The 27,125-nt window shown below is 40.8% G+C and overlaps 2 protein-coding genes across 10 annotated transcripts in view; one reads left to right on the top strand and one right to left on the bottom strand.

Annotated features, from left to right (window-relative positions):
- Window positions 1-15,856, bottom strand: part of HSDL1 (hydroxysteroid dehydrogenase like 1) — a 32,239-nt gene extending 16,383 nt beyond the window's left edge. The window contains exon 1 of the mRNA XM_059713746.1: window positions 15,755-15,856. Coding sequence (XP_059569729.1) covers window positions 15,755-15,792 — 38 coding nt within the window. The 5' untranslated portion in view covers window positions 15,793-15,856. The remainder of the gene's footprint in view (window positions 1-15,754) is intronic.
- DNAAF1 (dynein axonemal assembly factor 1) lies at window positions 18-25,273 on the top strand. Of its 9 annotated transcripts, none has more exons than XM_014605254.3 (15): window positions 18-102; window positions 555-629; window positions 2,191-2,340; window positions 3,029-3,169; window positions 3,668-3,803; window positions 6,802-6,893; window positions 8,083-8,304; window positions 10,309-10,475; window positions 11,149-11,270; window positions 11,727-11,938; window positions 12,222-12,482; window positions 14,099-14,208; window positions 21,821-21,889; window positions 23,887-24,283; window positions 24,600-25,273. In XM_014605254.3, the coding sequence occupies exons 1-15, from the start codon at window positions 18-20 to the stop codon at window positions 24,701-24,703; spliced, it is 2,343 nt and encodes a 780-aa protein (XP_014460740.1). In that variant the 3' UTR covers window positions 24,704-25,273. The 9 variants fall into 9 exon arrangements, with proteins under 9 accessions (XP_014460740.1, XP_019354739.1, XP_019354738.1 ...); XM_019499194.2 differs by having other exon boundaries at window positions 18-150; window positions 8,083-8,220; XM_019499193.2 differs by having other exon boundaries at window positions 18-150.
- Window positions 25,274-27,125: the final 1,852 nt, after the last annotated feature.

Genomic DNA, 27,125 nt, shown 5'->3' with positions numbered 1-27,125 from the left:
CCAGCTGCCCGGTCGCCATGGAGACGGGAGGAGCGGTTGAGCGGCGCGGGGCGGCCCGGGTCCCAAGTGAACTCCTCCGGCCTAGATGCGCTGCCGGGCGCGGTAGGTTCCGCACTGCGGCAGGCAGCGCCCGAGCGGGAGCAGGTCGCGGTGAGCCTCCCAGACTCACTGAAGCAGGGCGCATGCGCTCGCGGGCGCCCCCGATCCAGGCCTGCTCCCCGGTGGCTGCAGGGGGCGGGGATTAGGGTCTTCGCGGCTTCTCCATTATCTCGTTGAGGGGCAAGGGGGAAGGTTGCTACAGGTTACATAGAGTGCGCCTCTGCGCGGAGTACTAAGGTAGTTCACACGTGCGAAGTCTTTTTCACGGGATAAAAGGGACCCCGCTAGCTCCAAAGCTCGTGCTTGAAAGTGTAGAGCTACTGTGGTTGTGGGGGGTTTCTGTTCAGGTCTGGTTTGATGAGCATCAGGGTCGGCAGGCAGCTCATTCTTGCCGTGAGCCTGAGGGCTGGGACTGCAGAGTCCTACAGCAAGGCCTCACAGACTCTGTTTTTCAGACACCCAAAGCCTTTCCTGGATGATACTGAGACTGGCAGTTCACCGTCTAAAGGCAGGCACAGGTTATAGACAAGGTAAAACAGATGCGTAAGCCTTTGTGAGGTCAGGCTCCAAAAACCCATCAGCATCTATGATTCTATCTCCAAGGTGCATCTCTACCCAGTTTCCTGTCCGAATGATCCCATAACTCCCACTGATGTGTTAAAAATCCTGTCTGAATGATATTGGACATAATTGTTCATTGTGCCACAGGCTCGGAAGTCTGCTCGCACTGAACATGTTGGAGCATTAAGCCTGCTGCAGCGCTCCAACCAGGATGCTCCAGGGTGCTGCAGTGTCTCATGCAGTGCCATAGCAGGGGGGACGACAAGTGGGGCAACTGCCCCAGGCAGCAAAGCAAAGGGGCACCAACAGGCACTGCCCAGCCAGGGCAGGGTACGGGACGGAGCTGCGAGTGGCTCATTTTGGGGGTGGTGTGGGGATGGGGGAAGGGCAGCTCTTGCTGCTGCATGCACCCCGGGCAAGCATGGGGGGGGGTGTACCCCATGGATCTGCGTGGGGCGAGGATTGACTGCCGCTGCAGGCTTTGCCCCAGGCACCAAACTTAATTGCTACAGCTGTGGTGGGAGAAAACTCCCTAGAGTTCATTATCTAGCTGCAATAGGGACCAGACAACGCGGGTAAAGAATTGACAGCCGTTTATTTGCTCGAGCAAAGACCATAAAGCCAGCAAAAGGCAAAATGGCCCCCCCCAAAGGGTGGGGCGATCTTTTATACTTTTTACAATAAGGCAAGACTACAGGGTTAACAAAAGCAATACTTGGGCGGTGCTTTACAAATATTCATAACAGCATATTTCTATTAAGCTGAACTAGTACTTTTTTAAAAGCTAAAAGGTAGGTAACAGTAACATTATGATAGGTTAGCAAAAACTTGCACAGTAGTAGATATTTCTTAAGGACATGATCACTGTACTTAGAACAATGGCTTCTTTGTCTTATCTTGCTTCTTGCTGTAGCTGATTTTTCAGCACACAGACACAGATTCACTTGCTGCATTTTACTCAGAAAATGTTTAACACAATTAAAATGATTACTTAACATAAGCAAAGGCTTAGCTATCATTCTGCCTTGTGGTCAGCGGCATTGCTAGGCCACAGGTCATGCCTTGTATTCAGCTGCAAAGCTAATACTTCTTAATAATCCAAATTATTGTTAACTTAACAGTATGCTATCAGAAAATTATTTTATTTCAGGGTAATAACAAACATGCTCACCACACGGCACTGGTCTCATGTATTCAGCATCCCACGTTTCAAAGTGGTGGCAGGGGTGCTTTAACGAAAGCTTGTCAAATGAACTTTAGTTAAATGCCCCTGCCACCATTTTGAAAAGCAGGATGCTGAATACACAAAACGCTGCAGGCATTTTAATTATAGTGCCTCCTGAGAGCCGCTCTAATTAAAAAGCCCCCTTCCTCCCCCAAACTCCAGAGCATGTGTATAAGCACCCACTGATTCAACTGCAACATAGAAGATATTCTCATTGAGACCACTGGAAATCTGGCCTAAGTACAGGCAACAGGATTGAATCAGAAGGCTATTACTAACTTGATTGCTGTTAATCTAAATGGCAGGGCTTAAAATGCAACAACTGCGTGGAGAAACTGGTGTGGAAGAGGTAGCCAGAGCAGATGTTAATGAGCAAGAGGTGTCAGAAGAGTCTTTGAGTGACTGTAGAACTCAAGGCACCCAGACAAACAATGAAAACACTCTTTTAAAAGCAGGTAATTGCAAGAAAAGCTACACTGTCAATTGGCCACAATTCTCTCTGGTAGTCATAATTTAGTGATTAGATGGCTATTTGATTTTATTTCTTACTAGCTAATTGCCCACCAAGAATGATGGGGGGGAGGGGAGGGGAGGGGTCTGGGATGGAGTGTCGCCACCTAACGTCCTATGCTGCCACTGCTCTGCCTCTTGCAGGGACTGGGGTGGGGGAGTCGAGGCCAATGCTGCTGGCCCCAGCTCCCCCACCCTCTGTCCAGCCCTCACGCAGCTTTGGAATCATTGTTGTCCTCTCCCACATTTGGAGCACTCTGATTGGCTGTTTCCATCAGCCAATCAGAGTGCAAATAAAGTGTTATGGGCAGACAGACAGACAGACTTAGGCTTTTGTAATATTAGATTTAGTAGGGGATATTTTACCAATTGAACTCTTAATATTGAGTTTTGCTCTTACTCATCCAAATGCAATTCTTATTTACCCTGCTGTTAAAGAAATGAGACTATAGTCTGACAAGTTTGTTCCTGCATCCAGTAAGATCAGTAAGTTTGTCATAACATAGGACAAAATTAGAACCTTATATAAATTTTGGTCTTTTTATTGTGTATTAAATTCTGTCCCTATATTTTTACAGCTTCCCTGAGTGCCTAAGAGGCGGTACTGACACCACCTCTTTCTCTCTTTCTCAGTGGTTGAAGTACCATTACAGTCAGAATCTGTAGAACAGAGGCCTAAAGAGGGGATCAGAGATGGTGAAGTTGAATATAGAAAAAAAGACAACATTACAAATGATTACAGCAGTGGAGACAGCTTGATAGATGTGAAAACAGGTAAAGGAAAGTCATGGAAAAGCTACATTAACAAAACTCCAGTGTACTGACATAATATGAATGCAATGTTATTTTAGTTTGTCTACACATATGGTTGACAATCCTAACATCCAACTAGGATTAATTAAAAGCACAGTTATACTATAATCTGTCATAACTAAATAGACCACAAGAGCTTTGATGTCAGTATCCTACTAGCATCATATGAGAGAACTTTTTTGGAAACCCAGATGCTACCTCAACTTTACTTCAAACTTATCCAATCTAAACAATAAATAAAACATTCTAATATTCATATCCTATGATTAGTTGGCTCCTGTTTCCAAACAACAACAACAATTTTTCTTAATTTCAAAAAGGAAGCCAAAAAACACATTTTTTTTCCTTTGAAATTGTGCAAATAGCTGTCAGTCTCTCTCTTTAGATGAGCAGCAAACTATCATACATACTGTTCTTATATACACATTGAATTTTCTTTTATTACATAAAAACATGAAGACATTCAGCCTGAAAAGAAAACTGTGATCTCTGTATCTGAAACAAATGAACAAAATGAGCAGCAATTAAGTGGTGATCATAAACCAGTGGTTGATCTATCCATGCAAAAGGTAGAAGAAACAAAAGGTTGCTCAAGGTAATTTTAACGTTATTTATTGCTTAAATTTGCAGTTCAGTAAAATCAACTCATGTTTTGTCATGACTTCAGTGAAGGCAAAAATTTTACTCTCAAAAATGCATCTTAAGTAATACAGAAAAAATGTTACATGAAATAAACCTGATGCCAATAAAAAGTGGTTTCGCAACTCCATGCTGCTTTCTGATGGCCATAGTACAAAGTGACTGTCTTACTATCAATTCAGACACCACACTGTTAAAATGAGGAGAAAAATAAATGATTCACATGATAAACAATGGGACCTAACTCATTTATTTTGTAAGTTTTGGTCAAATCCACTCCAGAACAATATAGATTTTTACCATTTGAGTCTTGTTCAGAGGCCAACAGGAAATGAGCCAGTTTGTTCACTCCAACTCCCAGCAGAAGCACGAGCACATCACAAAACCTGCTATCACAATTAGTACTAATTGGTCATTTTGTTGAGTATTTCAGCTTACAGGCCATACTATTGCATGGCTGTGAGGAATGAACTATCCCTCACTTCAGTAGCAATGCATCCTTTTTTGTGAAAGATAATGTGAGGACATTTGTGTTTCTGCTAGCCCTAAAATACTTGTTTTGTAGGGACTTCTCCCTCCTGCTTTTTAAAGCTGAAGAATAGATGTCCACCGATTTCATCAGGCAGTGTATCAGATTAAATATGTAGAAAACTTCAGTTCCAAGGTTTTGGAGCAAATAATGTACATAGTAAAGTCATTTGCATTTCCAAAGGAATTAATTTAATGTTATTGTGAACCTATAATTTGCCAAGAATTCAATCTGAAGACCTCCCAAAAAGACACAAGATTTATTTTTGAAAAACAGTGAAATAGGTTAGATGTGTAAAATGCCATACTACGTTATGTATATAACAGTTTTCACTAGCTACTAAAGTATGGTTTAGGTCATTATTTATGTCTTTCCAGTTCTCTTATGAAACGTGTAGACCTCCTAGGATTTATTCCAGTTATGTTTGGTTCAGAGAGACAGCTACATGCTGACAATTATGCATGCTTTATACTGCCTTATTAATTCAGCTGAAGAGTAATTCATGTCAGAGCTGTTTGTTGCTTAGAAAAAACCAAGTTTTTCAGTGTAGTATTACAAATCTAAATGCAATTTTTTTTTTTTTTTTAAAGAAGTCTGATTCTATCAGCTTTATTGGTTTAGGAGTGTTTTCCCATCAGGAATATCCTGCTGTTTTAAGCAGCAGTCTTGAAAATGTTTACATATTTAACTCGTTGCAGCATTGAACTCAACTGGACTATTTTAATAGTGTGCTAAGTTAAGCTTATCAATAAGTCTTTGCAAGACTAGAGCGTAACAATTCCACCTGTATTTTTATTGAGTTAAAAAGAAAAATGGAAAATATGCCTGAAAAACAGTTTTGCAATATGTAATTTTTGTTGCTGTAATACAGCCATGCAAAACCAGGTAGAGGGCTTTTTAAACTAAGTAGGTACATGAGATAAGTTACTAAAGCTTTCTTTCAATCCTTTAGGGATGTATATTTCAGTACAAACTCATCTCACCAAATAATTAAATATTTTCTGCAAGTTCATAGATTCATAGAGTTGGAAGGGACTTGGCAAGCAAGAAAAGAGTCACGAACCCTGAGGTCATGTGATCCCAGCCAGGTGCCTGTCAAGTCTCCTCTTGAAGACCCCCAAGGATGGGGTGAGCACCACCTCCCTTGGGAGCCCATTCCAGATTCTGGCAACTATGACATTAGGAGAAAGTTCTTCACTGTCCAGCTTAAACCTTCTCTTATGGCCATTGTTCCTTGTCACTTCAGGGGGTGCTCTGGTGAACAGATTGTCGCTTACTTCATGTTGCTCTCCCCTTGTGAATTTGTACGCTGCCTTTTCTTGGAGAGGCTGAAGAGGTTAAGGTCCCTTAGCCTCTCCTCGTAGGGCCTTCCCTGGAGGCCTCTAATCGGGCGAGTGGCCCTTCTTTGGACCCTCTCCAGGTTGTCCGCATCCCGCTTGAACTGCGGCATCCAGAACTGGACACAGTACTCCAGCTGCAGTCTGACCAGTGCTGCATAGAGGGGAAGAATCACTTCCCTGGACCTGTTTGTGAAGCACCTACTGATGCACGGCAAGGTGCGATTGGCTCTGCCAGCTGCTTCATCACATTGGCGACTCATATTTATCCTGGAGTCAGTGACTCCAAGATCTTTTTCTGCCTCAGTGGAGCTGAGAAGGTCGCCCCCCCAGCCTGTAGGTATGATGGCAGTTCTTCCTCCCTAGATGCAGCACCTTGCACTTGTCCTTATTGAATTGCATCCTGTTGCTCTCTGCCCACTTCCCCAGCCTGTCTAGGTCAGCCTGGATCTGGTTCCTCTCCAGGGCGTTAGCTGCACCCCATAATTGTGTCATCCACAAATTTGGACAGGGTGCTTCCTACCCCCTCACTATTGCTCTGACAACAGTCTTAGTGAGAAAGTTACACATTCAAACATTTTTATTTAAATAAATACCCAAAGCATGCATAGAGTAATACAAATGTAATCAAGAACCTGACTTTTTTGTAATTTAAAGGCCTTGATCCTCCATTAGCAGTATGCCTGTCCTGTCAGGCAGTGATCCAACTTCCAAGGCATAAATAAGAAAAGAGGAAGGGAAGAGCATAAAAGGTTTTAATATCAAGATCATGTGGTTGTTTAGCTATTTAAATTCTTGTTTGTTCTCCTTTTTAACAGCCTATAGTAGGATGGGAAATACAGCTATACTTAAAACAGGTGGAAATAGAAAGCCATCCTGAAAGAACTGTTTTATAATTGTTTTAATTATGCTCCTAAAAGCTGTAGATACGTCTCCAGAAGGGTGAAGACATTAATGAATTGTCTTAGTGAGAAACCAGATAGTTGAACTATCCAAAACTCAAACAGTTTTTAAAAAGTTTTCACAACACATGTTGTGATTTAAGGATGTTTTTCTTTAGCTGTTCACTCTTCCCTTAAATATTTTAGAATGACAAAAAAGGCTTTGAGAGACATCTGCAAACAGCAAAAATTGTACTTGACCCCGTCCTTGAATGATACACTATATTTACATTATAAAGGTAAGGCACATGAAAATGATTTGTCAAATTAAATAGAAGTATGGCAGAGAATTTATGCTCATTAAGGGGAAGGTACTTTAAAACTGTTGTATTAGAAGTATAATTTAGTTTAATGGATAAATAATTCAGAGTTGAGCTAAATTAGTATCAAAGTACAGGAATACATCAGTGTCAACTCTGAGGGCAGATGCACTGAAGTGCAGCACTTGCACAATCTGGAAAACATAGCACATCAGATTATACATCAGCCTCTCACTTAAGAGATCCTGGTTTAAAATATTGGTTCCAACAAGATTAGAAAAGCACACTGCAGAAAAAAACAAGGTAATTTTTTGCTAAAGAGGCAATTTTTCAGTTTGTAAACAGGTTGCTTAGCCTGCTGCCTGATTTGCTTCCTGAGGAGGTCCTCAGCCAGTCCTCCCAAGCGAAGCAGTCTTTTAAACAAATAAAGAAACAAAAACTAAATCCTTCTGCCCTGTCCCAAGCACAAGGGGAGCCCCTTTTGCTCTGGCTCCTCCTAACAGTACACTGTTCCACTCAAAGTTTGTTTACTCTTTAGGGAGCTCTTCAGGCCCCTGCTGAACACTCCCTTCTTATCCAAATGTCCCACAGCTGGGCTTTCTCACCAAGACTAACAGCTCCAGGGATGTCCGTACTAATAAAAAATTATCAAAGAAGAAGCAAGCACATTCACTGTACTTACTATTATGGATCCAAAAGAAGCGAGTTGATTGTCTTGCTGACAAGCTATATTCAAATGTAGGTTACTGTCTTCATTCCAACTATTTTAGTTGGTCTAATAAAAGATATCGGATTTACCCAAAGAACCTTGTCTTTCTATGTCCTTAGATGAACGTGGCTACAACGTATAATACCCCTGTCTTTGTTTCAGTATTTTTAGAGGAAAAAATTCCTAGAACTAATGCATTCTTTGTATAACTAGTTTTTCCATAATAGTGTAAGAATGGCTTTATATAAACATAACATGCTATAAGTTTCCAGTGATCTCATCTCCCATTTAGTGATACTTTTTGTGCTACTAGGCCACTTAAGTCAATGGGACTTCTGCTGTTGACATCAGTGAGAGCACAATTACAGTTTGTATTATCATCAATGCTTTCATATTTGTTGCTCTTCTGACTCATTTTCAACCAATTCTCTCTTTAAAGCACTATTATGTTTCTTGCAGGATTTGACCGTCTTGAGAATCTTGAAGAGTACACAGGATTGAAGTGTTTATGGCTGGAGTGCAACGGCTTAACAAAAATTGAGAATCTGGAGGCTCAGGCAGAGTTGCGCTGCCTATACTTGCAACTCAACTTAATTAGTAAGATTGAAAATCTTGAACCACTACAAAAGCTGGATTCTCTCAACATCAGTAACAATTATGTCAAGACCATTGAAAATCTCTGTAAGAATTCCTAGTACAGTGTGTTCTTATTTATGTTATATTCATTTTCCCCAAGCATCATCTTATCAATTATTATTAGTCAAAGTAGTTTACAGACTTTATTTTATTAGGTTAAAATATTGAGGTGGGGAGGGAGAAGCAAGTTCAGCAGAGCTTCTGGTAGTGGTGTCAAATCTGTATGGTTAAAATGTAAACAAAACAGAAGTAATTTTGTAAATATTTTTCACTGATGACTGGAACAATTTATATAGTTACTCCATACATTGGAGTAACTACTTACTCCTTTATTTTCCTTCCTATTTATCACAGTCAAGTTGCAAACAAAAGAAGGTACAAAAGAATTCATAACATGTTTAACTGACAACTGTATTCGCTTGAATCTAAAATTAATTTAAGATGACCCACCACATAATTACATTCTATACATGGAAAATTTATAAATTTGTTACAGTTTTCCATATATGGAATCTATTTATTGGAGGGTCATCTTCAATTCATCCCTCGCACTGCTTCAGGGAGGGCAGGCAGCAGATAGGTGGTGTAGAGAGATTAATCAGCTTACCATGCTTGGGCCTGTCCCCCTTGAGTCCTCCTTCCCCTTGGCCTCTGTTCTGCTGCTTTACCCTGCAGCCTCTGCTTCCCATTTCTTCCTCAGTGTCTGCTCCCACTTCCCCACAACATCTGCTTCTCCCCTCCACCTCTGCTCTGTCCCAGCAGGCTCCATCCCTGTTCTAGGGTGGGGGACTGAGCACAGCCCCAGCCTGACCCCATAATAGCCAAGCAGGCTGCATGCCACTGCTACGGAGCTGGGCTGGGGCCATGTTCAGTGCCCCAGTATGCATGAAGCAAAGGTAAGTCAGGGAAGGACAAGGTCAGGCAGGGGTGCAGAGGCTGCGTGGAAGGAACAGGAAGTAAGAGACTTCAGGGGGAGATGGTTGGGTGCAGAGGCAGAGGTGTGGGGACACACAGAAGCTATAGCTGTAGCCCCAATCCTGGGTAGGGGCTGGAACCCAAGTCACAGCGACTGCCTCCCCACTCCCAATCCCCTTCCCCCCCTGCCTTCGCACTTGATTTTAAAATGAGGGGCTTTTCCTGGGGCAGCACCTGGCCTGCTATCAGCTTCCCCAGGGGGACACCACCACCATGGAGGGAAGGACTGGGGCCTCCCCACAGCTCAGGGGCCACTTGGCCCACTGGCAGTTCTCCCCCCGCTGGCAGTGAGAGATGTGGGAAGGCTATGCAGAAAAGAAGAAAAAGGATTGGGCCCCTTGCTACTTGTGCCTTCAGCAGGTGTCTGCTGAAGGCAGAAGTGGTGAGGGACCTGATCTGTTTTTTCTGCAGAGCCTGCCCACCTCTCCTGCAGCCAGAGGGCAAGCTGACTAATAGCTTCAACACATTGCTGGAAACTAAACTACATAGGGATATAGTTTAGTTTGCAAGGATGCAAATTCATTTAAAACCCCCAAACTCTTGCACGTGTACAGTATGATGCCATTAAGCCACGCAAGTGACATTTTCATCATATGTACATGATAATGGCATCACATATGCAAGTGCCCAGATAAATTTATTATAAGCAAGACACAATGTTCACATTTCCATTAACTTGTGCTTGCTGCAACAAGGTATTAGCACACACCATGTTCTCAGGGCAATATAAAATTCCAAGCTTAGCTCTTGTTCCCTCCAGATCAACCCACATTACTAAGCAAAAACACATTAATTAAAACAAACCGCATATTACATTACATGGGTATCTTGGATCTACCATGCACCCTAATTTATGGGTTCCTTTTCTTTCTTCAACTTACAAGTACTGACTCTCTTCCCTGACAATACTATGAGGCCTACAGTGTTTAATCTTTCAGCAAATGTTAAATACTTCAGTGAGGCCTAGGAAAACTACACAATGAAAAATAAATCCTGATATTAGAAGCATGATTTTTCCCAAAAATGTTCTTTGCAGAGGTTTATTTTTTTTTTCATTGTATTGTTGTCTGACAGCTTGTCTGAGAGTGTTGCATACTCTTCAGATTGCTCACAATAGGTTACAAACTGTGGAAGATATACAGCATTTACAGGAGTGTCCAAGTGTATGTGTTCTTGACCTTTCCCACAACAAACTAGATGATCCACAAATTATAGATGTTTTGGAGACCATGCCTGATTTGGTAAGCAATAGATATATCTGAAGGTTTTTGTATATGTTCATTTTCATGCGTTTGGGCCAACAGTATCACAGAGCTCAGGACACAATAAAAATACATTTCAACAGAAGAAGGTACTTTATAAATAAAAAGCAGTGGTCAGTTATATTCTGTGAACATTTCTGATCTTTTCCCTGGATGTTTTAAAAAGAATTCCAGACAGAATTTGGATTTTAGGAACAAAAATTATGACTGTATACCAAATAACATTGGAAAAGCTCCAAATTTTACCAAAGCCCTTCATTTGAGGCTCGTGGCTCTTAGTTTTGTTTTCTTTGTTCTAGCAAAGATTGGTTTGATATGATGGGAAGAGTTATATAATTTATGTAAGAATTTTAATTACTGATAAAAACCTTGGAAATTAGACCTAGTCAATGTGAAAGTAGTTGAGGTCTGCATTATTAGTAAATGCTGCTGTAGCTAATTAAATATAAAGGGGCTAATCTGCCTGTGATCTAAACCAATTCTCATGAATAGATTTTTCACTAGAATTGTAGAATTGACCTCAAGCATTCTTAGTGCTGGGATTTTTACTATTATTTTTCAAACTTCTGGGTTTAAAGATGAAAAAGAAAGTGTCAAACAGGAGTTACATATTAATGTTCTGCCTTTAGAATTATTTTCCTTGTTTTTCTAGCGTGTGCTGAATTTGATGGGAAATGAAGTGAGAAAGAAAATTTCTAATTATCGAAAGACCCTTACCGTACGACTGAAACAATTAACATACCTGGATGATAGGCCAGTTTTTCCAAAGGACAGGTGAGAAATAGGAGTCTTATTTACACATCAGCAAATGTCAAGTGCTAGTGGTCATACCACCAAATTCAGTTTTTATCCATATTGTTTTCATGCAAGAGGAGGAAGAATCTGACCAGTAGCCAAAGGGAGTAGGTAGGCTTATGCATACTAGGATTTTATAATTAGGAGTTCTCCATAAGAATGTGCAAGTATCCTCTTGTACATAACTGCCTTGCCTCGAAGTCAGTAACCCAACCTCAGCTCATGAGTTGAGTCATGAAGAAAAGAATTTAAGCTACTCTGTAACCTCTGCTTTTGTAATTAGTAGCTTTTAAAAATGTGTGCTCCTTGTCACCTAAAAATGTCTGCATCTACTGTAGTCATTGCTACTTTGTGGACCATTTTATGATTGTTAAAACGGTGATATCTCGGTAACTTTTCTTTTGCTAAAAAAATATACTTTCCCATTCCCATTAGAGCCTGTGCAGAAGCCTGGGCCAAAGGAGGGAATAAAGCTGAGAAAGAAGAAAGGGAAAAATGGGAGAACAGAGAGAGAAGGAAGATCCAAGACAGTATTGATGCTCTAGCAGCAATCAGGCAAAAAGCAGAAGAGAGAAAAAGACAAAGAGAAAGGGAACAGAGTGTTGCACATGAAAAGTGTGAAAACATAAACATAAAGTCATTGGAAGGTTTGTGGTTACAGTTTTGGATAAAGCCCCTGATTGTGTTTGCTTCAAGTCTGATTTGGAGTAATGGCCAGCCTTAACTTGCTTTGATATTACTATTGATCAAGCAATGGTCAATGGTAAAATATCTGTTATTTAGCAGGATGTAAATTCAGAACTCTGTTGAATTCACTGGAGTTATACCAGAGTAAATATCCAGTGAGTGAAAACAGAATTTGATTTATCATTCCTAGCTTGATAGGATCTAATACAACCCTGAACTTTTATTTGCTTTATTCCACTTTAGGAAACTTTCTACCATCAGGTGACAGGATTGCAACTGACAGTACTTCAGGGATATCAAATCCTTCTGAAGAAGCAGAAACTCAACGGAAGATTGAGAAATTTGTAAATGAAAGCATGGAAGTCCACGATGAATTTACATCTGCAATCTCCAACTGTGAATATCAGTCTAATATCTCAAATTGTAAGATTGTAATTAAAGTTCAGGAGGATGAGCGAGAATCAGATGCTCACAAGTGCCCAAATTTTACCACTAAAGGCGAAGGTAATGTACACTATAAATAACCAAACAAAAATGAAAGAAATAGAAAAGATGATCCTAAATTTTATGCTGATACGTGTTCCCCTCTGATCTAGTGGACAAGGATGTAAGGGCCTTGTTACACAGTACACTGTGAGCTGCAAAAATGTTGATCGACTTAGTGCTAGATTGCATTCATATTTTCAGTTTGAGCAGTGCATCTGGAGATTGGCCACACCTTAATGGAAGAGGAGCTGGATTAGGCAGATCAAAAAATAATCCTGCTCTGGAGTGGTGTAACTTTGAGCTACATAATAAGTGCTTTAACCCATTTAAAGGTGTTAATGTGCAGATAATCCAAGTATTAAGAGCTTTAGGAACCACCCAAAATTAATGTGTAGCAAACACCTAAAAATGAGGAAACTGACCTACTGTGTTTTCAGTGTGCAGCTGAAAAATTGCTATTTTGGGTTACATATTAAGAACGAATGAAGAAAAGAAATATAATGGAGAGAACTGATACTTTGGTATCCTCATACCTGAAATAGTTACATTGATCTACATTTCATTTTTCATGAGTTCAGAAGATGCAGTGTTTCAAAATGCAAAAGATAACTTGCAAATTAAAAGGAGTTCACTGGCAGTGTGGTAAAACAGAAAGGTAAGGTACAGATGGAGCTCAGTACAACAATTTGGAGATACCAAACTAAAAGGTTCAAACTGGCTTTGATAACATTTCTTATGTACATCAGGTCTGATTCTGCAAATTATACTTGAATATTATTTATGCAGTTAAGTGAGACTGTGTTCCTCTGTAAGCATTGCTTCATATGACTATGGTTTGCATAATTCAGCCTTTAAATATAATCCTATGTAAAATAATAATAAAACATGTATTCATGTTTAAACATGTATAATGCTACATGCAGTGTATACAGATGAAATATGTATAAATCTTACTGAGATTTGCTGTCTAGCCAAGTCTGAGGCCATGAGACCTGTAAATTAGGTAGTCCTTTCCACCTATGTAGCCCAGTCCAGCCACAAAACATGAGTGAGGTTTAGTATTGTTGCTTAAGCTATTTTATCCATTTACTGGTGGTTAAGAATGCACATGAGCATGTCAGATACAATTTCCTGCTCTGCAAAAGGACTCGGAACTGCATATCACCCAGGAGTGTGCCCTAATCACCAAACCAGAGGTTATTGTGGAATGGGGTCACACTCAAACTTCTTGTTGAAGTTGTTCCTTTTTGCATGGTATAATCCAAGACTATGCTGTAGGCAACAGCAAATATAAATTTATAGTCTAGCAGTGATGCTCAACTCATCCAGCCCCATGGGACAGATAAGTGGTGTGGAATCAGTCTGGCCTAGCCCCGCACAAGATTTGGCCACAAACTGAGCCCATGCGCTGGTACAATCTAGCACACAGAACCATGTCATCCAGCACAGGGACTTCCTAACAGGTCCAAAAATTTGGCAGCGGATGAACAGTTAGTGTTAAGTTCCACAGCTGTAGAAGCCATGGCATTTAATGCTGCCACCACTGCATTAGTCATTTTGTGCATTTAGACTTCTATGAGTAAATAAAAATAACCTATATATATATATATATATGTGTGTATATTTTATTCTAGAAGTACTTCCAGGGAAGATGGCTACTGAAAGTGCCCTAGTAACTGAACTGAATGAATCTGCAGATGTAGAACAAATTAAACTGGAAATTCCAGAGAAGTTTTACATTGATGTACGTATTAAGGCTGGTGTATGTAAATTAGTAATTTGTTTCAGATTTTGGGAGTTGCACATCCAGATACCATCTGTTCACAAAAATCACTCCTTTTATGCCCTGGCTAAACAGCTGTGTGTGGCCCACCGCTGTGGAAACTTCCCCTCCCCTTTATATAATTTACAGGCAGTTCATTCCTCCAGTGTTATCTGCCATTAAAAGAGATGTCCTGAAATTCTCAGATTAAAGAATATTTGGCCTTCCAAATCTTGTCTTCTCTGTTGCACACAGTAATTCTATAATTAGACTTCGAGAGCTCCAAATCTGATTCCAGTTTTAAGGAAATAATATTTTTCACTCAAAAAACAAAAGAAGATCCACTAAATTGCAATATAAAAGATGCTCACCAGGAAACAATGTAGGATCATAGGAAAGTAGGGCTGGAAGGGACTTTATAAGGTCATCTAGACCAGTCCCATGCTCAGGGCAGAATTGTCCCTATCAAAGATGATCCAGGCAGTAGCCAGAATCCAGAACTTGTGTATAATGAAAAATTCTTCACAAAAAATTCATAAGAAAGAAATAGCCACCCAGTCATTTCATGTAAATGTCTGGGATCAGTTTTTTTTCAAAACTTAATTATTCAGGATACTTAATAATTAAAACTTGAGCAATATACATGAACCATTATAAAACTCACAATTACCACTTCTAATACACTCCATTATTTAAGGCCCTGATACTTCAAATAATTATTCATTTGTTTACCTTTAAAGACATGGGTAATACCATTTAAAACAATCTCTCTAGCTATAATTAAAGATCTAAACCAAGCACAAAAGGGGATAAATATTTCAGATACCTTAACTTGGTGAATTCAGGTTCTGCAGTACCGGTAAAGTCAAACTTCTTTTCTCAAGGTACTATATGTTCTTTGTTTCCTTATACAAGTCACTGTTTTTGGCATTATGATTCTTTTTAGCATCATTATAGTACCTTTACATTATCTTTTAGTTTTGCTGGGATAATTTCCAGTTTATTCTTTAAAGACCTAACCCTGCAAACACTGACTGTCTTTTTGGAGGGCTTACTAATGCATTCTTCCATTGACTATTTATAAATTTTGTGCTAGCTCTGAGTATTTGTCAAAACAGATAGCTTAGAAAGTATCAAGTTTGGTGTGTACATTTTGAAGACACTCAAAAACTAGCTTTAAAGACATCTGAGTATTGTATGGACCAACAGTGTGACAATCACGTGGACTATGTAAGATTATTTTTATGGGGCTACCTTGCCCCATATCAAGTCCTTTGGCACTTATTTTAGTGTATTGTTTAAAAAGTTTTCTTCACTATTTTTCTCATGAATTTGAGTTTGCACAAGTGTTGTTTTGATTCAGAAGAGATGCATTAAAATTTAGCCATACAGAAATAAAAAACAACAACCCAGATAAATTACAACATTAATTTACTTATTAGCGTCCTGTAGTACTCCATTCTGCAGCTGTTCCCCAAACTGTGCACAGTAGTGGAAAAAGATTCTGGTAGCAATATCCAATACTCACATTACAGCAGTTCCCATAGCCACCTTTGTCAGAACCATTTTTGGGAAGCAGCAGAGAGACCCGGGGAAAGAACTCCTGGGAGTAGTCTGAGATCCAAATCTCCTCTGAGAATTTTTAAAGTTGGATAGAGTAGTGACTAAATTAGGAAGAGTGAAGGGGATGTGTAAGCACAGGTTGTAGCAGCACTACACGTTATGGCATTTTACCCTGCAGCAATTGTGACAGCTTCGTCAAGCCCCAACAAGTCAAAAGAACATGGAAATGTTTAGAAGTTTCTCTCTCTGAGTGTTTGCCCTGGGTGTGTTCCAGTGTGAGTTCTGGGGTCTCACACATGCATACTTTTAAATGGCAATGCCCAGTTGATACACACATGGACCCCGACCATCCTCAATTCACTATGCTATAATACAGAAGGTTCAGGACCAACTTCCAGTCTCATTCCCTCTCAGTGCCCTTGGTGTGAAATGGAATATCAGTGTTTTAACTTCAGCGTAACTACTTAGATTTTCATTTTATTTCTACATAGTTTCTGGTGTTTTAGATGTTAATATATATTTGAGCTTCTTTGGGAAGAACAAGGAATTTCCTCTTCCAATTTATTTCTACTTCCTTTCCCTGTTTTTATTTTTCACTTAATAGCAAAAAGATTTTTATGATTAACTCACCAGGTTAAGAACTATCTGTGCCTTTTCATTTAATCAACAACCCTTATATTTGGCTTTATTTCATAGAGCAGTGGTTCTCAAACTTTTTTTTTTTGTGGACCACTTGAAAATTGCTGAGGATCTTGGTGGACCACTTAAACTTTTTTTTGTTCTATAAATCAAAGCATACAATTCATATTTTATTATCAGTAGTTTTACCTTACAAGTACGGATATTCTCAATTGTTCCACAACCTTTCTGTGGACCACCTGAATGGAGCTCGCGGACCAGCAGTGGTCTGAGGACCAGAGTTTGAGACCCTCTGGCTTAGAAGAGCCTCACATCTCTCTGCATGTGTGCCAAAAATAGAACTGCACTACCTGTATTCTCTTTCAATATATTCTTCTCAGCTTAGTCCAAGGTACATTTCACATTTTATTGGCCTGAAAGTTGTTCAGGTGGAAAGAGGAAATGGCCATCTTAGCTGTATTACATTTCAAACACCAAGTTCAGAAATAGGTCCTCTAGGGTGTGCAGATCACTTGAGGACTTTCTGTTGTCTTGAAAGTATTACTGTCACGGCAGGGTCCCGCAGGAGGGCCATGATCTCCTCAAGGCCCCCTTCCCCTGCCAAGTTGGCCCAAGGGCACCCTCAAATTCTCGCCCGCCACATCTTTGATAACATCATATATTTGGGAGGCTGCCTTTTACGCCCTCTCAGTCACATCTTGCTGGTTACTCGGACCCCATGGTTTTCCGGACTCTTCATGGGTCCTGCTCTACAATGGGTGCTTCAGGGGCACCCTAGCCTTAGGAGCTATGCGTAGCTCCAGCCACCCCTTTACCACGCCCCAAGCCTCGCAGCTGGAATAGACGTTGTTCAGTCTGGGTCTACACCCTCTCTCTGGCACTCAGGCTCTCCACGGCCCTCTCTCTCTCTGTGCCCTCTCTCTGGCACGTGGGCTCTCTGCGGCCCCGTCTCTCTCTGCGCCCTCTCTCAGGGGCCTTCTCAAGCGCTGCCGCCCTCTCTCAGGGGCTCACCATGCCCGCACTGGGGCTTCTCAGCAATGCCCCCTCTCCAGGACTTACCTCAACACTGCCCCTTTCTCCAGGGCTCACCACACCTGCATTGGGGCTTCTCAGCAATGCCCCCTTCTCTGGGGCTAGGGTCAGTACACCCCGAATGCTGTGCCCTTGCTGGCGCTGGGGTTCCCACACTGCTGTGGGTCCCCTATGAGGCCTCCTCCAACCCCTAGTAGCCTCACCCAAACCACCGGTGACAAAGAGCAAACAAAACACAAGCCCTTCAGCTATAACTTAAACAGAAGCCACTTGGCCACAATAACATTCAAGCCTACGTAGGAATTCTTCATTTCACAGCTGTCAGACACTGCTTCTTCATCAGGCCTCTCCTCTCTTCTAAGACAGAGAGCTCCTTAGCTGCTGGTAGGAAACTGTCAGCCTGGCCTCAGCCCCTGGGCTTTATAAGGGCCAGGCCCTGCCCCTTACAGTCAGCTGACCGCTGGCAGGTGTGATTGCTTGTTAGCTCGGTTACTCTGGCAACCAACAGCTGGGCTCCTTATTCATTCACTGCTAGGGTCCCTTCCCTAGCAGTTTTTCCTTCTTAGGAGCAGGGCACTTAAGTGCTCTGCTACAATTACCTTTTGTGGCTAATGCAACATCACTGGTGTAAATAAATTTATACAATGCTGTCTGCAGGATGTTGCTGGTGTATAGGTTTTGTGGAACTAAACACGTGAAAAACATCCACAGTACCTTGGAGTCACTCTAGATCGAACTCTTAGTTACTGCCAGCACCTCGATATTGTGGCAAATAGGCAGTGACGAGGGTAAACATGATAGAGGAGCTTGCTGAAACAACCTGGGGAATCGATGCTTCTACCCTTCATAGATTGACCCAGGCCCTGGTACTCTCTACAGCTGAATACTGCACTCCCATCTGGTGCCAAAGCCCTTACACCAATGCGTAAGTGAATGCTGCCATGCAAGTAGTAAGTGGTGCTTTAAAATCCATACTGATTGTGTGGCTGCTGATTTTATCGACTATCACTCCCTCCACAGTGAGAAGGGATTAGGCTGAGAGTAAGAAAAGATCATGGCTGACCCTGAACTCCTGTTGTATGAAGATATCACCCACTCACCAAACTGTAAGCTAAGTCAAGGAAACCTTTCCGATTACATGCGTTCCAACTTTTATCAAACAGTCTGGATGCTGAGAGCTGCTGGTGCTAAATATGGTCTGCAGCAACAGCATGCAACAAAAATTTGGCCATATAGCTGACCATTGAGCTTCTGGGTTTCTGCCTGCAATGTAAATATTGGAATGTGCAGAACCACATTTGCATGGGACATGGAAAGTGTGCCTATTTAGTGAACAAATGGGGCATTAAAACTTACCAAACTGCATATGCAGTGAGGTGCAGTCAGTGAGCCACACTGCAGACTCCTGCCCTGATTATGGAGGGATTAAAGCAATTCACTTCGCTGGCCCAGATGTCATTAACTGATTATCAAACCTCAACATACAACTTTAATTAATCTGCACCTTCTCTGCTGTTGCTTGCCCTAGCCATATGAAAGAAGTTCAAGGTAGGGTTTTGGCTGGGACACCTGGGATCTAGTGTTGAAACACCATCTTAAAGCATATCACTCTACTGACCCTGGAAAGGTTTAAGCTGTCTTCAATTATTGAGCAGCAGGTGCACGTTGCAACAGTGACAGTCAGAGAAGGAAGGTGTGCCTGAACAAAGTTTCATCACCTGTGATCCTCACCAGATGAAGAAGTGACACTGGCCTCAGCCTCATTTTCTAATGGCTTTAGGACCCTATAGTGACAGATGAAGAAGATAACAGAGGCTCAGCATATTTGTCTGGAAGAGGTACCTAAAACCCCTAACAAATTATTAGACCTTCTTGAGACTGCTAACACTCACCAAAACTGACATACTGCCTTGGTAGATTTTAAAGCACCTTGCCTGTGGAAAGGACCATTCCAACCATTCCAACCCCGACATCAGAAGTACAGAGAAGAAATAGAATGTTCCACCTGGAAGGATGGAATATTGTATTCACAGCTTTCTTCCAATTCTCTTGGGGTCAGAGTAGCCAAAAAAAACAAACAAACAACCTTTTGAATATGTGTAGCAGCTCTCTAGCTCTTTGCTATCTGTTTCCAGGTTCTGTTAAATGTGTTTTTATTATAGAGAGCTATTTAACAGTTCACTGATAATTTGCCTCAAGAGACTTTGTTATGCAAAATCTACTGATCCAGCTGATAGTTCTTTGCAATATATAGCAACTGCCATGCTAATGACATGTTTTTCTTGATCAAGGATCTCTTTCATTTCAAGCAAGCGCGAGTGAGGGTGGAAGATTTGCCTTTAGGGACAGCAGTCTTTTCAGTAAAAAGACAATCAATTCGGTCCATATATCAGAACTCTCTCTTGGGCTACACTTTGATCTTATCGAATCTATTCTTCTGCAACAAATGACAGGACAATTCCCCCAATCCTTTATCATGAGCATTCTTACAAGCCACCACTGCTATGTGAATGGGTGCAAAAGAGAAGATTCTAATCTGCCTTTCTCATATGATAGCCTTTGCATGACTATCTTTTGCTAAACATCAGTGGGCACATCTACATGTTAGATGCGCCCACATGAGTGGGCGCATCTAATCCCAAGTACTTCATTAACATGCACCTGGGACCACAGCACACTGAGCCAAGTCAGAGGAGCCTTGGCTGGCAAGGGTCCCAGGGGTCAGCCTGCCAGCCTGGGGCTGCTTTGACCTGGCTGAACGTGTTACACTGGAGCTGGCTGGGACACAAGGGTGCTTCAGCCTGGAGCTAGCTAGCAGCAGCCCCCACACTGAAGCACCCTCATGCCCCAGCCAGCCCAGTCAGCCTCTACACATGCAGTGCAGCGGAGTAAAAAACTCCACAGCAAGGTACTACAGTACTTGTATTTAGAAGTACTACTCTGCTGTGGAGTTAATTAGTTTCTTACGGCCTAATAGGGCTACACGTGTAGATGCCGAGACATTTACTGTGGAACTAATTAGTCTACTCCACAGTAACATTTGTGTAGATGCACCCAGTGAGACTTGCACACCAATCAGTCTTTCAGATCTAGCTCACTCATTCCTATTTTTCAGCACCTTATTGAGGAAGCCTTTAATTGTTATTGACAGCATACATAAAAGTGCATTTGGGTTGTCACTGAAAAATATTTCTGCTGATTTAACAGTCCAGTTTTGTACACTAATTGGTCCAAACCAACTTTCCCTGTTTCTTTCAGGGGCCATCTCATAGGAAGTTTCTTTTAGAAGGAATGCAGTTCTGATTCCAATTAGGTACAGAATATCCTATACCTCCCTAACAGAGAATGAAAGATTTTAATTTCAGATGCTTCTTTTTCCAAAAAAAGGCTATCCTTTCTTTTGCAACTTTCATACTATCCTTTCTTTTAAAACTTTGTGGTCTGTTAGCCATTCCTAGTCATGTGTCTCTTCTATTTCATAGCCCTGAAGTCTGTTTTCAGCTGTAGCTTAAAACCATAACTCAGGTGTGGTAAATATTAACTCAGGTGTAGAAATGACTGACAGTGAAATATTGGATACACTGTAAAAGACATTCAAGAAGACTGGATTTTGTTTTATGAATCTGAATAAGAGATTATATAGGATGGAATATGCAGTTCCTTGATGGATTTTGTTTTTGTGGGCATCAGTCGGTCTTGCGAGACAATAAAATAACACCACGTGAGACATCAGCCCAATGAAAGTAGTCCTTGTTTGAAAATAAAGTGAAGCTGGGGTGACGTCTCCAGGGTGCAAAAGCTTAGTTAGATCTAAATATTTGGGCTCTGTATGCTTCTTGTTAAAAACTGGAGCTTTGAAAATCACAGATAACTCATATTCTTCTTTTACTGTAGGCTTTAGCATTAACCTCCACACGTATTTACTTCCATTTAGATATCAGTTAGGTTTAAGTGCTGCATGGGATACAGTGCAGAAACTTCTCAGAATCAGTGCCTTAGCCCAATAGATCTTCAGCATCGTAACTATCATGCAGGTTACTTTGTTTGTGGATTACTGAGTAAGTAGAGCACAGCCTCCATTTGCCCCTTTTTATAGTCTTGCTGTCCCAGACTTTTTTTCTCTTTTTTGCTCACCGGCACATTGTACATTGTACTGTAATAGAGAGCAGTCCTGAATTTGGAAGCATATATGCTTTTCTTTATCAAGCATGCATGTGATAAGGCTTCTATTTTGGGGGGTCATGACTGCAGTGACTTCTAGTAAGGGTCTGCCAACATTAAATATGTAGTTTAGATCTCAAGTTTCAAATGGGCTAGAAGTCACCTTTTCCTTTAATAAGCTATTTGTGATTTTCTTCAGGAACTGCCTGATTTAGAAGATGTAGGTGCTAGTGAATTCTCTCAAGAAGAGGAAATCTCAACCAGAAAGGTGAGCTTCTTGCTAATTCTCATCAATTTAGTATTTTCCTTCTGACATGCATTAATTAATCCATTAATTAATAAATAGAGTACAAGTTGTACTTTTCTGGTTTGAGAGAATAGTTAGGTTTTGATTTTATATAGTAAAATATTCTGTAACCATTCAAAAGTAAAATGAGTCTCATTGTTTTAACTTGAATTTCCACATTATCTCTGTTAAAAACACATTTTATATGTGTTCTAGTGTGTATAAAATGCTTAAGCTCCCACTGAAACAGATACAGAAACCCAGGTGTTCTCTCCCTAGCCCACATGAGTGGCCTAACCACCAAAACTGTAGAGTTATTCTTCTGCTCTATGAAGCTTTAAGTATCTTATATAAAAGAGAAGAGTATCAACAAGAGAGAAACTCACCTCAGAAAACTAAGACACTTTTACACGTGCTGTGGGAGGGGGAGCAGCATATTAGAGTGGCTCCAAGAGCTGCTCTAATTAAAACACCACCACATCCTGTATCAGCATCCCCATGCTTAAAAACAGCAGCAGGGGCACTTGAAATAAAACTAATTTGACAGACTTTAGTTCAAGTGCCCCTGCTGCCATTTTTAAGCACGAGGACACTGATACATGAGACACAGGAGGCTGCTGGAGTAATTGCCAGGCTCCAGCAGATTCAGTTAATTGAGTCTTCTCTGATGCACTGGAATTCTAGCATGTCGGAGCAGCCTCCACCCATAAAGTCCAGTACTTAGTATACTCTTCTGAAGTGTAGAAGACTCATGTTTATATCTTTTTTCTGAATCAGGTAGAAAGGGCATTTGAACCTAGGTCTCCCACATCCTAGTTTGGTGTCCTAAATTCTGGGACAGAGTGCTGATGGTACCTCCTCCTGTATTTTTTTTAAAAGTGGGCTTTTTCTTTACAAAATACACAAAATTACGCAAATGAAGCTATTTCATTCAACTTAAAATGATTTTTGATTCCCTAAAAATTTTAGTTTCAGGTTAAACTAAAACATTGTTTGCTTTTTTCAATTTATTCTCTAAACCTGTCAGTTAATTTGCACAAGCTACTCCTAACTTTGAGGTGCTTAGAGTTTGTTGTTACTACTATTTTGTTCACTTTTAATAAGATCATTACCAGTGAAATCTGAACTGTTTAGTTTATAACAGACTAATTCAAGACTGAGGCAGTGCAACTAATTAGTGAAAAATTCAGCTTATATCTATCAAGTAATCCTAGTATTTTTGCCCTCTAGAAAAGTGAAACTGTAGAAGTGAGACTATGTAGTTAGCAGATAACCCATGAACAATGGGGAGCATGAAATACCTGAAGAGGGGTTATAAAGAGAATGGCAGTAGACTATTTTCTGTGACTTCAAGGGATAGGACAAGTGGTAACAATCATAAAACAGACAACCAATTTGATTCACATGAGAGTGTTTTGTGCTGCATCAAATCCAGACTTTAGAGGCAGCCAAGCTCAATGTCCCACATTAAGTACCTGTGAATTATCCAGATTGATACTTTGCCTCAGAACAATTGTATCTAATTCAGTTTACTTGCCATGTAAGCCTAGTATGTAAATGGCTGGGCCCAGTGAGTCATAATCAAGGCTGCATCAAACTGGTTGTCTATTTATAACCTTTAAGTTCAAAGAGGGAAATTTAGATTGGCTATTAGAAAGAACTTTCTCACTACAAGAATCATGAAACACTAAAATAGATTACCTAGAGAAGTTAGGAAATCCCCATTGTTGTACATTTTTAAGAGCAAGTTAAGAGATATGCCTGTCTGGGATGGTTTAAACATGGCTGTTACTGCCTTGAAGAGTAAGGGGTTGTGCTAGATGACCTCCTGCCCTACTTTTCTGTGATTCTATCATTTTAAGTGAGACTAGTCACATGGATCTGAGAGCAGAAGTTTGCCTTTATGTTGTAATATACATTTTTAGTAGCTGCTCCTTTACAAAAAGACTCTTTTCAGTTGTCCTTTTCTATCTTTATAGCAAACATATCATCCAAAGATTGAAATAATTTCTGAAGTAACTAATGATGAGGAATCTTTATCAGAGGAATATGGTAAAACCACATTTGAGAATTTAGTAACAGAAGAGATCCCAACAGCCATCTTTTCAAATATATACAAAGTACCTGAAGACAGTCAAAAGAAAACCTTAAGTCCCCTTGTGGAAGCCTTATTAGCAGAGCCTTTGAATACAGAGACAAACTTGGAGACCAAAAATAACCAAGCCAGACCTCCAAAACCATTGGTACTAGAGATTATTCCTGAAAATGAGTGTGATATGCCAGTGTCATCAGCCTGCAATAAAGTGGATAATGGTAATGATCCAGTCCCATGGGAAGAGGACAGTGGGGACAATCACATTGCACCCTTTTGTTCTGGTAAGATTATTTTAACAGGATGTGAAAGAAAAGGAAAAAAATCAGTCACATAAACCATGTGAAATAGCAAATGGTGCCTCTATCTTCAATGAAGGGTTTTGTTCATCCTTGTCAATAAAGGTTAATGGGGATCACATCAGTCCCCTGGCTCTACCTTTCAATTTTTACTCTTCTGGAAGAGTATTAATGGAAAAGGGCATTATTTTGCCCTTTTCCATGCAGATATTTTTAATAGGTTTCATTTGGGGGTTAAGAGTCTTTTTTTCCAGTAATAAATGCACAAATCACAATTTCAAATATCTTTGTGCTTTAACAGGGACTAGTGCTGACGACAAAACTGATCCGTGCCTAGCTGAGAATGGAACGATTGCTCATAAACCACAAGACGGCAACAAGCAGATTGAATATGGATTAGATTAGCAATGGATAAAATGGACTGAATTTGGAATAAGTCACTGAGGCTGACTCATGAAACTTCCAAAATACCCAGTTTAGCAATTATTCAGTTAATCAAACACCAGAGACAACACTTTTGGTAACCTTATTCAGAACTACTGTCTTTAATAAAAGGCCTATTGCCCCATTACCCACTCTCAGCCAGCAAAACAACTTAGCCCTCAGAAACACTATGCTAAAAGGCAGTACTGTTGTGAACATCAGAGAAATTTGTGCCAAATACATTACTGTGCAGAAAGGAAGTGCTAATATCTAGCAAATCCACAGATGAAAAGTGCCTTATGGGCTGATTTTCAAGATACTGAGCTCCCTCAAGAGTTAGTAACAATTATGAGTGCTCAGTACCTTTGAAAACCAGGTACCTGATATTTAAAATTTGAATGCAGGCTTTTTTTTCAGAGTTCTGTTTATTTCTCGCATTTTGACAAAAAACCCCAAAACATATTTCTATCCTAGAATGCTGTTTATTTACTTAGTTTTAACCCAGAGCTCATTGTTGTTTCTTGTTTGGTTAAATAAAGATTCTGTTAGGAATATGGTGTATTGTTAACTTGTATTACAGTCCCACGTGTATATTTTAGCAGATATGTGTCAGATAAATGCTCAGTGAAACCCAAGTTAACCGACTTAGTAAGATACAAATATTCATACACAAGTGCATATGCAAATTGTGGACACATATTTTTGTACATTCAGCTAGGTCCACTTATTTCTAAACTACTCCAAGACTATAATGATGCTGAGTCATCTGCAGTTCCAGTATAAATTAATATCCACCCCCGCATCACACAGGAATAGACCCCAACCCCATGAGGTAATAGGTGTTTTAGTTCAATACAAGAAAATGAACACAGGTTAATATATTACTTCTATTAGAAGGACCTGTGATGCTCACAGATCTGTTGTAAGTAGATTTTCCCTAACATATACAAGTTCTTAGATCAATGCAATAATCCACTTTGGAAATAACAGGCCAGGCTGTACCAATGAACCTAAAGTCTCTGTTATAACATTGGAGGCCAGAATCTGTTCTCTTCATCAATGCCAAAAATGAAGTAAGGATTAAATTGTGACAGTTGTACTCTGGACCTTCTTCATTTTGTCCTGACAAGCACAGGACAATATTCCAGGGTTTTATGCAGGGAGGTTTACTGCACAGCTGTGCTGCTTTTTGCCATAATGAAAGTTGAGTTTGGAGACAGTACTAGTACATACACATCCTCATGGATCCAGGTGAGAGGGATCCAGATAGGAGAGTGAAAAGATCACATCTCTAGTTACAATAGCTATTCACCCCTGCTGGGAACGCAGAAGAGGGGTGTGCTGGGATTTAAAAAAAAAAACTTGTCTAAAAAGAGTAGATAAGGCCTAACCAAAGTGTAACAGAAAGCTTGGGACTCTCTGGGTACTTTAAGGGAGAAAGGGCCCAGGGAGAGATGTAGATGGAGAGGAAGCTACAGGAGAGCTGGCCTAGGGGAACAGGAGCTATGAGTGCTCACTCAGAGCTACCACAATAGGACTATACCTGCACGAACCTACTGCAGTGCTAGTTGCTCCATAGTAGGACAGCAGATGGGCTGCCCTGGAGACCAGGCAGTGAATCTAAACAGTAGGCACCTGCGGCCAACCCTGTGAAGTCACCTGACCAGAAAGGGGCGGGGCCTGAGAAGAATATAAGCCAGGGCCAAAGCCAAGGCAGGCAGGCCAGTCCTGCAAGCTGCAAGGGAAGGAGTGTCTGGCTAGGAAAGTGGCAAGAGAGTGCCTGATGGACTTCTGAGCTGCCTTGGGACTACCAGTGAGATGCTGAGAGCTCACGGAGATATAACCCAGAGCTGGGGGTTATGTTGGTACCTAGTGAGGTTAGGCTAACAAACCAGGTGTTTGTTAGCCTAACCTGAGGTGAGGGAAGCTTTTGCCTTTTGTAACCCAGGCAGTACTCCAAGAGGTACCCCCTTTCCAATTGAAGGAATCAAAACAGGTGCACAAGCACTGTGGGAGGTGTAGGGACTCTCCTCCCGCTATACAGCAGAGCCAGACCATCAATGGGGACTTAACCATATACCTTTTAATGAGAGAACAATAGTGGGAACATAACCAGTATAAACCAGGGGGTATAGGGGAAACTACAATGCTCCAAGGCGGCAGGATTCAACAAAGTTAGACACAATCATAGACATGTTCATCCAGTTGACAAAAGACAGGGTTAACCAAAATGTAAAACACAAACAGCAGAACAAACAATACCGGTTGGTGAAATATAAAAAGGCACGAAATACAAAGGAATATAGGGCCTAGGTACCTGGAGGGGGAGAAAGGGGGAAAACAGTGGCCCCTTTCCACTGCAAGAAGAATTTCTCCCTGTTAGCTCACTCATCCCAAGTCACCC

The sequence above is a fragment of the Alligator mississippiensis genome, chromosome 10 (assembly GCF_030867095.1).
Source record: "Alligator mississippiensis isolate rAllMis1 chromosome 10, rAllMis1, whole genome shotgun sequence".
Taxonomy (NCBI): Eukaryota; Metazoa; Chordata; order Crocodylia; family Alligatoridae; genus Alligator; species Alligator mississippiensis.
The sequence above is the reverse complement of the archived record's forward strand: the minus strand, read 5'-3'. Positions and strand labels throughout refer to the sequence as shown.

Bases quoted from the DNA above. Each gene is read 5' to 3' on its own strand.
- DNAAF1 (XM_019499193.2), top strand. From the start codon at position 18: ATGGAGACGGGAGGAGCGGTTGAGCGGCGCGGGGCGGCCCGGGTCCCA. The intron at 10,476-11,148 runs GTAAGCAATAGA...TTGTTTTTCTAG, and splicing joins TGGAGACCATGCCTGATTTG to CGTGTGCTGAATTTGATGGG. The intron at 11,939-12,221 runs GTTTGTGGTTAC...ATTCCACTTTAG, and splicing joins AAACATAAAGTCATTGGAAG to GAAACTTTCTACCATCAGGT.